At 46.4% G+C, this 10,386-nt stretch overlaps 1 protein-coding gene across 4 annotated transcripts in view; it reads left to right on the top strand.

Annotated features, from left to right (window-relative positions):
- The first annotated feature begins 272 nt into the window (after positions 1-272).
- The window catches only part of LOC115608805 (VPS10 domain-containing receptor SorCS1), a 288,946-nt gene continuing 278,832 nt past the window's right edge, over positions 273-10,386 (top strand). For 2 of the 4 annotated variants that reach the window (XM_030488155.1, XM_030488153.1), the window contains exon 1: positions 274-1,356. In XM_030488155.1, the coding sequence (XP_030344015.1) occupies positions 733-1,356 (624 nt within the window). In that variant the 5' untranslated portion in view covers positions 274-732. Of the gene's footprint in view, positions 1,357-10,386 lie in introns of all 4 variants that reach the window. The other 2 variants (XM_032919968.1, XM_030488156.2) reach the window with 2 other exon arrangements.

Raw genomic sequence — 10,386 nt, 5'->3', positions numbered from 1 at the left:
TATGTATGTATTGCTCCTTCGCTTTGCATGTTTGCTTCCAAGACCATATGCGATGGGTTTAGTATGTTGGGGAGTGGGTTTTAGGGGTTTGAGCTGATGGAACGGATCGGAAGATGTGAGTTTAAAAGTTGGGGTAAGTAAGTCCTTCATGAAGTGTTATGTGTGTGTATGTGGGGGGGTGGGTGAGTAACCAATCGCTCACGACACACGCGGGGCGTCCTAGCGGGGCGGTTGCGGGAGGAGTGTGATGCAGAAGCGGCGAAGTGGGAGCGAGCAGAGAGAGAGCGAGCGGGAGAGGAGCGAGCGGAGACTTCCACCGAGGCAGCCGGGAAGAATCACCAGCCAGGATTTGCTCCTCTCGCTCTCCCTCTCTCTCTGATTTCAATTCAGCTCCTCCCCCGTGTGGTTGTGGCTTTGCCTTCCATCAAAAGCCTAGTCAGCGACGCCAGTCTTGGGGGGGAAAGAAAAAAAAAAGAAAAAAGGGGGGGGGGGAGGAAAAAGAGGAAAAAGGGAAAAGTGCAAAAGAAGCAAAAGAAAACAAGGGGTAAAGAAGAGGGAGGAAAAGCGCAATCTCCCCTGCCCCCGGCTGCATCTAACACGGCAGAGTCTGAAACTTTGTGGAGTTCTCGCTGTGTTTACCCCGCGGCGGGTAAATCGGCAGCACCCCGCTCTCTCGCTCCTGCTTTCTCCTTCTTGCTCTTTCTCCCTCGCACTCATCAGCACTCAGCAGCGATGGAAAAAGTTGCTGGCTGGTACCCAGCCTGGCACGTTGCTCTCCTATACTGGACATGGCTTTTCCTCTTCACTTTTGGCTTTACCGGTGCAGAAATAACTTGCAGATCCTGCCATTCCCAGGTGAAGCCGCAGCAGCAACATCCGCAGCAGGGATTACTAATGCATTTGAGGACCGACAGAGGAGAAAAGGAGCAGAGGAGATTCCCCGGGAAGAAGGGAGGTGAGAGAGGGCAAGGGGCCGGGATGGAGGCGGAGGATGCCAGGCTGCAAGCGAACCTCTCTCCAGCTCCCCCGGGGACGAAATTCAGCGGCTGGGAGACCCGGCGAGTGACCAGGGACACCGAGAAAGTGGCTGGGGAGAGCCGACCCCGAGCGGCGGCGGCTCCTGCCGAGGACCAACCTCTTCGCGGCCGGGGCTCCCCCGCGCCGGGCGGCCGGCCGGGGTCGGTGCGGCGGCGGCGGGGCCGCAGCCCGCGGGGCGCGGCGGGGCGGGAGCCGGGGGAGGCCGGCGCCGCCCGCTTCGGGCTGGAGGAGCTGCGGCTGGGCAGCACCACCTTCGCCCTTGCCGGCGACTCGGCGCACAACCAAGCCATGGTGCACTGGTCCGGGCACAACAGCAGCGTGAGTACCGCCGCGGCGGGCTGCGGGAGGGAGAGGGGTGCTTTTGTCCGCGTTTCCCATTTTTTTTTCCTTCTTTTTTTCCTTTTTCGTTTTGTTTTTTTTTTTGGGGGGGGGGAGAGGGGAATAGGGTGGGGGTGGTGGATTTTAATTCTTCTTCGAGAGGGAATTTTGCGCCTCCGGGCGCCGGGGATTGGCTTCGCTTAGCAGTGTGCAGTGGGGCAGAAGTGCTTCAAAAGGGCCATTCTTCTGGAGCAAAAAAACTTTCCGCCGCCCGCCCGCTGAGCACAGCCCCCTCCAACCAACCCCCTTCTCCTTCACCCCGGAGGCAGAGAGGGATAAACCAGAGCACAACCCCCTCCAGCCCACTTCTCCCTCCCTCTGGGAGCAGGGGGGGATAAACCACCGCCTGTGACGGGGAGGGGAAGGGTCGCTTCGCCGGGGGATCCGTCCTTGCACCCTGCCTTCTCCCCAGAGTAACCTCCGCCGGGAGCCTGGTAGGCTCAGCTGCAAGCAAGGCCTGGGAAAGCCGCTCTGGTGCTAGTGCTCCTCCTCCTCCTAGCCCTGGGGCCCACGTCAGCCCAAGGGCTCATCCCTAGGCTCTCCTGATAGGGAGATGCTGGAGGGCTTCAGGACTTTATCTCCGAGGTGCCTGTGTGCAAGGGATAAAGCTGCTTTTAGCCTCTTGTCAGCAAGGTGTTAAAATGAGCCAATTCTTGTCTCTTTCCCGGAATAACAGCAGAACGGCTCCAAGATAAGCCAAGCAAAGCAAAACCAGCTACAGCAGTAGGTGACTGGTTTCCAAGTGGGACCGATGGTCACGGCATTAAAGTTAACTTGGTAACCTGAGCCCTGTATTCCTCCTCTGTTGCGGGGGCAACCTGGAGCCAAGGGCTTATGCTTGGGAAAGGCAGAGCGAGTTGCCTGGTGGGCTTTCTGCTTGCCATTAACTCTGCTTGTGGACTAGCAGAAGTGAGGGGAACTGCCTGCCTGAATGCTCCAACTTCTGTCACTTTGCCTCTTAGAGACAGCAAGCAGAACACTAGTAAGAGAGAAAAGAATGCTGGCACCACATGGTTGTTCCCCATACAACTTCCCAGGAGAAAGGGGGACTTGGGCTCTTCTCCTTTAAGGTGTCTGCAGCTGTAATGCCAGGTGTCTGGCTGCTTGGCAGAAATTCTTCACCTCCTTTTCAGCTTTTAGTCCTAGGAGCCTGGCAACATTATGAAATAATGGTCTAATCATTATGAATTCCTCGTGGTATAGATTGTATTGAGGTATATCACAGCCACCCAATTTAGAATTACAGCGGATGTCATAAGCACCTCACTGTGAGGTTCAGCCCTACTTAATTGGGACATGGTTTTATGGTCTTATCAGGAGCTTTTTAATCAATTAATTGACAGAGGAATACTTGTGATCTCTGTTTTGAAGAACTTTCCCCTTTCTTCACAACTCAGCTAGCCTGTCTCTTACGTAGTTGTGTGAAGAGAAGCTGCCCTGTAGGAGCTCAGGTCTGTTCATACAAATTGATTTGAGGCTGACGCTGGTTTAAAGTGACCCATTTGCTAAGAAAAAGCTTCTGATATAAAAAGTCATCCAGCAGGCATCGGTTTTCCTGGTCTATCACTGCAGTTATGTTTCATCTGTACATTTATCAGGTCAATCACTGCAATTATGTTTCATCTATATATTTATCAAGACACATACATTATTATTATATATGTGTTTTATTATACGTGTGGTTAGGTATACACATACATGTATCTGTGGTTCTGCCCTCTATAGTAGTATGGACTACTAATGCCACGGACTGATTTACTTCCCTATTATATTTGTTATATTTCCTAGTGTCATGGTGTACAAATGTTTTCAGGGAGCTGTGGGGAAATGTTTCGCTACTGTCCTTCCCAAAGAGCTGCAGGTTATATTGCACATGGGGAGATTACTGGGGGCTCTGGCAGCGCTGTGCTATCTTGTGCTGTGATTGCATCCCCCTTGCAACATGGAATGAAGCTGGGTCTCAACAGGACTTGGGTGCTCAACAGGCTCATCTGGGCCCAGGTGAAGCAATAGAGTGTGTTCATTAGGTAGCCCAAAGTGGCACTGACCCAATGTCCCTGAAGGTTTTGAGGACTCATCTGTGGAAGATCTGGGAGTGGGTTGGGGTGAAATGCTTTCTTTAGGGTACAACATATGTCTTTCTGCCTGCACAGGGATCTCTGGGGATCCCATGGTGTTGCTTGTGAGGGATGCTGTGTAACCCTGGTGTTCCAGCCACACTCCAGCAGTGGTAGCTGCTGGCTTCCTGCCTGCATTTCTCTGCCATGGCAAGGGAATGCAACACACCTCTTCATGTTTTCATTTTATGTGCTCCCTAAATGCTGCTGTCAAACAGCTTTTGCCTTTCACCCAGGCACAGGGGCACTATGAAGATGATCATAGTTTGTGGCATCTGTGTCAGTACAGGAAAAAAACAAAACAAAAATCAAAATATTTGAAATCTCTTTAGATGGAAAAGCTGGAAAATTAAAGCACTATCAGCACCAAGTTTTTCTGTTGCAATGTATTTGATTCTGCCAGTATCAGTGTGGTTCCTTGAATCCTGGGTATAATTACAATGCCTCTGTTGGAGGAGAAGGGACCTCTGAAAGGACTCCTGGTTTCTATAAGGGATTGTTCTTAGTGTTTGCAGATACTTTCAGCCTTGGCTGTGATTTCATGTTGAGTGTGTGCACCATCTCACTGACAGCATTCTGGTCTGAGAATAAACTTGCTGTTTGCCTGGCCACAGGTACAATAAGAAGGGTAAATAATAGTCCGAGTCATCCAGGTATAACTCCATGAATTTAAATTGTCTTATATCAGGGATTATTTTGGCCTATCAACGAATTTGGGTACTCCCTCGACAGCTTGCCCACCAGCACAATATCCCTATCTAGACATTTGGGGCGTGCCCAGCTCACACAGTAGGGATATGCTGCACATGTAAGATAATCCCTCCTGTCTACCTTAGCTTTTTCACTGGTGGAGCCAGCAGGAGCTCCCCAGAGGAGAGCATAGGTGTAGGGAGACTGGATGTCAGATGTCTGATGAGGAAGAAGCCAGGAGTGTATCCAGTGTTGTATTAAAACACAGGTTGGCCTCATGCTTTCTCTGCTCCAGTGGAGGTGGGCAAGGCCACACAAGGCTGACTGGCATCTCCACAATCCTGAGCTCTCAAACTGCAAAACAGAGGAGAGTGGCTGCAGCTAAATTGGGTGCTGTAAATAGTCTTTGGCTTTTTCTGAGCCCCAGACTGTCTGGGAATGATCCAGGAAGGTGTTAACTGGCCCATACCAGCACCCTACCTGGAACCATTTTGGCAATACAATAAGAGTATAGACTATTGAGTCTGTGAATGGGTCCTGGTGTTGCTTAATTTACGTGCATTGATACATCCTGAGGAGTTTTCCACTGACCTCTGTAGTAACTGGAGTAAAAGATCCTGTAAGGTAAAATCTTTCTCAAATGACACACAAGTGAGATCTGCCTTTTTGTATCACTTCTTGCAATTTCATCATCGGTGTGGAAGTTGGCATGTTTTCTAGTTCACAGAGATAGCAAAAGTGCTTCCTGATGTGGTGTATTAGACACTGTAGATTTGGAGTCCCCATAGCTCCCTTAATGCTATGCTATAGACTAGGAGAAAACAGCTAGCAGAGATTTGTGTGAGGAGCTAAAAGAGGGGCTTGGTTTAAATGGGGAGAAGCAAATCTCTAGGAGACGTCCATTACGAGCTTTTGGGAAATGGATGGCTCAGAGCTTACAAGACACAAGACTGCTTATGTCCTCTCCTGGCTTGGAGTGAGATCAGTGCCTTACTTGTGCCTCTGAAGGTATCCTGGAGAAAGAGCAAAAAAACTGGAGGAGGTCAGAAGGCAAGGGAGTCTGAACAAGAGCCTTGATGCTATAGTTTGTGCTATTAAGTGTGCAGTGAGGGAAAGCAGCATGGGTTTCACATTTACTTAATAGGGCAGCTTACCGTTGCCTTGCACTGGACTGAATGCTCTCCTGGGCCAGACATTGGTGTAGATCTCTGGGGATTGGCTTTCACATGGTCACGATATCTTTAAACAGTGGTTCAAACTTCTGTGATTTACATGGCTGGAAAGACAAAGCGGGGCTTCTCATAGGTCCTCCACAATAGAAGATCCTCAAAAGACTGATGGAGGTGGAGTCTGGACCAGATGCAAAACAATCATGGCCAGACAGGTTTTATATTCCATCCACAGCAGAAAATCAATACAACTGATGGTCCAGTGCAGGATGAAACCTGCAAGGTCATCACTGCTGTTGTCAAGTGATTACACTAGACAACAGGGGAAGAGTTAGGTCTCTTATGAGAGAGCTTTTAGGCAAGATGAGACTCTGTGTTGCAAGATTTTACTTGACAGGACAAAGTGGGTACAGGTAAGGCAGAATAATAATGTACCTATATATTTCCAGTGTGTTGTATTTCCTGCTGGACAAAGTAATTATGAATGACCTGTTGTTGGATTTTGAGTTGAAGTGTTCAAACCTACTTTATAAATTAGGAACTTCAAGAACAGCACAGGGCCGCAGCAGGTACTGCATCCTATAGCCATAAACTGATCAAACTGCGTCTTAAAAACAGTTGGGTTTCTTTCAACCCTCCTATTGCTGCCTTCCTTTTCAGATAGCTTTACAAGCCTTATTCTCCTGGCTGCTGGAAACTTCTATCTGATTTCTATTCTAACATTGCCATTGGGCAGTTTAGATTTTTTTTTTTCCCCATTTGTGCATGTACCTTTTATTTAAAGTTATCTTCCCTTCCTGGCACTTACGCCCCCTGGAATTATTTTAGAGGCAGTGATCATATTCCCTTTCAGCCTCTGGTTTGCTAAATCAAGCAAGCACTGTTCTTTCTGTATCTGCTTGTAAGACACGTTGTGGAAAGTGAACTGTGAATTTCTAGGAGTCAGGTACCCGAGAGCTCTAATTTGAATCAGATTTTTGCTTTTTATGAACGCATTCCATGCAGATGATAAGAAATGTATTCTCTTTTACAAGTGAGACAGCAAAGTCATGGCAAAAATACATTAAATCGCCAGTGTTCTGTTCACACCAGAAAGGGGTATCACAATCAAAATGTCACTTTTCATATCATCTCACTCTAAGACTTCTTTGCTCAGATGCTGTGTTCATGCAGCAGGCTGTAGTTGGCAGCCTTTGTCCTTCCCTTGCTGGTAGAGCTGTGGCTCCAATGTAAAACTGCCAGGGATGGATGAAGAATCTGCAAACATCATCCCATGAGTGACCGACATTGTGTTGTATGGCACTGATAGCCTACTGCTCCCTTCTTCCTATGGCAATTGCATTATTATAAAGGAGGAGTTTTAAGGACATGAACATAGAGGTGGAGCCCAGACCCAGATGCGCAGTGAGACACACAGTGAGGAATGACCCCACTGTCAGTCACTTTGCATTTAGATTGGTTCCTAAGGTGCAGGAAGCAGGTCCCCAAAAAGATTCATCTGAGGAGCATGCCTGCATTAAAATACTTCAGTGAGATGTAGTATCTACTGCTTACATATTACAACAATATGTAATAGTATTAATAGTGTTATGCACCAGATGCAGAGACTGTTTCAGGCTAATCTCTTGCTAAAGCTAATGAGAATATATTTAGAAAGGGCTGAATAAAAAGTGAGGAAACAAAAATGAGGCTTTAAACCAGAAAAAAAATCAAGTAAAAATATAGTATTGCTAAAAGTCCCCTGCTTCAAATTTTGGTCTTCTGAACTGGATTTACTACTGTGTAGATCATAAAATACTTCACATCCATTCTACATATGAAGCATCCTTTAAAAACAAGCCTCCAGTGAGAGAAGACACTGGACAATTTCCTGTAACTTTGAGTAGGACTTTATTTAACCAGAATGTTTTGAGGTGTGTGGGTTTTTTGGAGGGTGTGTGTGTTTGATTTGGCAAAAATGAGTCAATAGCCATAGTATTTCTTTTTTCTGTGTTGCTGTCCATCTCTAGATATATTTCTTGACCGGATAAAACGTAGGCTTTTCCTATACAGAATATGAAATAGGATACGTGGGAAATCATTAATAAGAATAGCTGTGCACTGAGCGAAAGCAGTGGGTGAAAGAGAATCCCTGAGGACAAGAAGAAAGTCTTGTCTGTGTGAATCTGGTCTCTGTGAAAGTTTGGGAGATGGTGAGGAGCTTCCACCCGGACTGACAGGTGGAATATGCAAATCTTATCATGAGGGAAGATTAAGGAGAATAATGGAAGAGCTCTGACAGTTGCAATGGCATTCTTGCAATATTGAGAGGCTATAAACTGTATAAAGCAATAGGGTTATAGTTTTCAATCTACTTAATACTGTACTTTATAATAGAAAAGTTTTTTTCCCCCTTTCCTCCTGACTTCAAAGAAGACCTTTGTATTTCCCTGACCTGGCAGTCATGATGAGGGCTGTCCAGAGGGGGAAGCAAGGAGGTCAGAAGTCCTCAATTCATTCTGGAGAGGTTAGAGACCATTCTGACCCATTCAGCTGTGGTTCAGCTTTACATGTGAAGGGCTGCAAGATTAGCATTGGCCTTGGACAATCTTGTGTCCTCTGGGCCTTTCTTACTATGCCAGACTGAATACAACCCCCACATTGTGCAGAGTTCCAGTGAGGCGAGTGAAACTGCCCCATCAAAGACCTCTTCCTCTGGAAAATACTGTCGTAGCTTGGCCAGAGCATTTCATAGGTTCACACTGATTTCCTTTAGATCCCAAGGCTCCTGAGAAACAGCCCCAAGCAAGCTAAAATCATGAAAGCTTACATGTAATGCCTTTTTCATTGTTTTGTTTCAAGGCAGCATTTTTTTTTAAATGGATTTCCGATTCCTTCATTCTATATTTAAAAATGATCCAGTGATATAAATACCTTGATTCAGTGCCCCACACCGTGACATTTGAGATGGCATTGCCTCTAGCTGCTGCTTCACAGGGCAAGAGCATCCTGTGAGCCCTACGTCATAATCTGGTGTGCAGGCCTGGGAATAGTAGAGCATCTAAAACTGTATTTGCCTATATTTGGGCAACTAGTATCATAAAAACTGTGTTTGTTGGTTCTTGTTCATCCAGAGCCAAAGCTACACTCAGGTTTTCATTTCATAGGAGGAGAAAAAGAATCAGACTGATAGAAGGCACTTCTTTTCTCTCAATTTTTTTTTTTATATCTGGCCAGCAAACCAAAAAATCAATGACTCCCACAGCTCTAATTGACATTTCTATGTGAAATGAAAATGGGCCTTGATTCCAATTCAAATGGCAGCATTGGGTGATAGACTAATTATTTTTGAATTTTAAATGCATATAAAAGTTGATGCAGTAAAATGATTTTCAGCCACTTGCAATTTTTTTGGCTGTCTCTTAAATCAAACAACAGTTAACATGAGAGCACTTAATCCCTAATTCTCTGTGCTGGTAACAAAATAACACTTTTACTTGGTACCACACTTTCTCTCCTTGGGGAACATAAAAGGAAAGTGCTTTAAGATGGAAATGGATATTTAAGGATATGTCCTAAAATGTAATTCCTTTCTTTTAGAGGGTCTCCAAGAACTTAATTTAACCTCACATTCTGTCCCTAATTAGGGGAGTGATGTTCTCGTGTGATAGCACATTGGGACTCAGAGCTGCCTCTGAACTTCTCCCCTGTGTGCTGCCATGCCAGGGACATGCTCGGGGCAAGCAGTGCTGAGATGCCTCTGACGTGGGGCGAGAGGGGAGGAGAAGGCTGAGAAAAGAGATGGAAATTTAGGCGATGCAGGGGAAGAAGATGGGAAGTCAGACCTATTTCTGCTGCTATGGAGGGATGTCAGTGCTAAGCATCCTCACCATGAGCAGCCCATGCTGGGGCAGGGCCTCTAATGCTTGCTCCCTGTGCTGTGGTTAGGGGCAGAACTGCTTCTGCAGGGGTAGGAAGTTAAACGGAGTCACAGGCCTTGTGATTTCTCTTTTCGTGGAAGGAAAACTCAGAGACAGCCCAGATGAGGCAAAGCCCACCTCAAGTGATTGGCAGGGTGACATGAAGAGGTTGACCTATGCTGTGCTGCTGGGAAGTGTGGCTGAGGAACCTCAAGGCAGGATAAGGAGACCACAAAGTGTGAATAAGGCAGCAAATTACATGATACCAGCAACCATCTGTCACCTTCACCCCTGGAGAGGTGGTCCACATGAAGAAAAAGAAAGCTACTTTTCCCCCTAGTATTGCATTTCCTAATGCAGAAGCAGCAAAGCAGGGAAGATACTTTTGGACTGTCTGGGCTGGCAAAAATATTGGAGTGCATCTAGTACATGAAGATATGGCTGGTGTTTAGAGAGGGTGTCTGAAATTCATCAAGACAGCTTTCAGACTGCCACCAGGAATTTGTCCTCCATGGCCTGTGTATCACTTCTTGCTGCCTCTTGGAACCTAAGAGCCCGTTTGCAGAGTCTTCCATGCTTTGCACAAATATGGTAAATCAAGAGATGAAGGAGAATAGATGGAAAGGGAAGATTTGCAATTTTCATTTCAAGGCAAACATGTTCCCAAGGCATGGAAGGGCTGGTTTGGGGATTTTTTGTTTGGTTGGAGCGTGTTCAGCTGCACATGGGAAGCTCTTGATTCCTTAAACACTGCTCCCAACTCATCATCAGTACTCACATGCTGTTTGTGTTAGGTTTTATATCACCTTTGCTGGTGATTATTTAAGGACAGCAGTGCCAACAGCTCTTGCAGATCATTTTCATGCAGGTCTTCAGGAAGGAAGTGAAAGGCTTTTTAGAAAATCTCAGACTATTTAGATAACCCAACAGAGACATCCCATGTCTTTCCCCAGATGTCTTTTCCTCCCTCTGTCTCACCTCTCCCACTACATTTAAGGTTGAGAAAATACATTGAGAGAAATATTTTATATAACAAACGTAGTGTTGTTTTTCTCTTCATAAATTGTCCCTGCTCAATATATGATTTTGTCAGGT

This window comes from Strigops habroptila, chromosome 5 (genome assembly GCF_004027225.2).
Source record: "Strigops habroptila isolate Jane chromosome 5, bStrHab1.2.pri, whole genome shotgun sequence".
Classification (NCBI taxonomy): domain Eukaryota; kingdom Metazoa; phylum Chordata; class Aves; order Psittaciformes; family Psittacidae; genus Strigops; species Strigops habroptila.
Note: the sequence above shows the minus strand (reverse complement) of the source record. Positions and strands in the feature narration are given on the sequence as shown.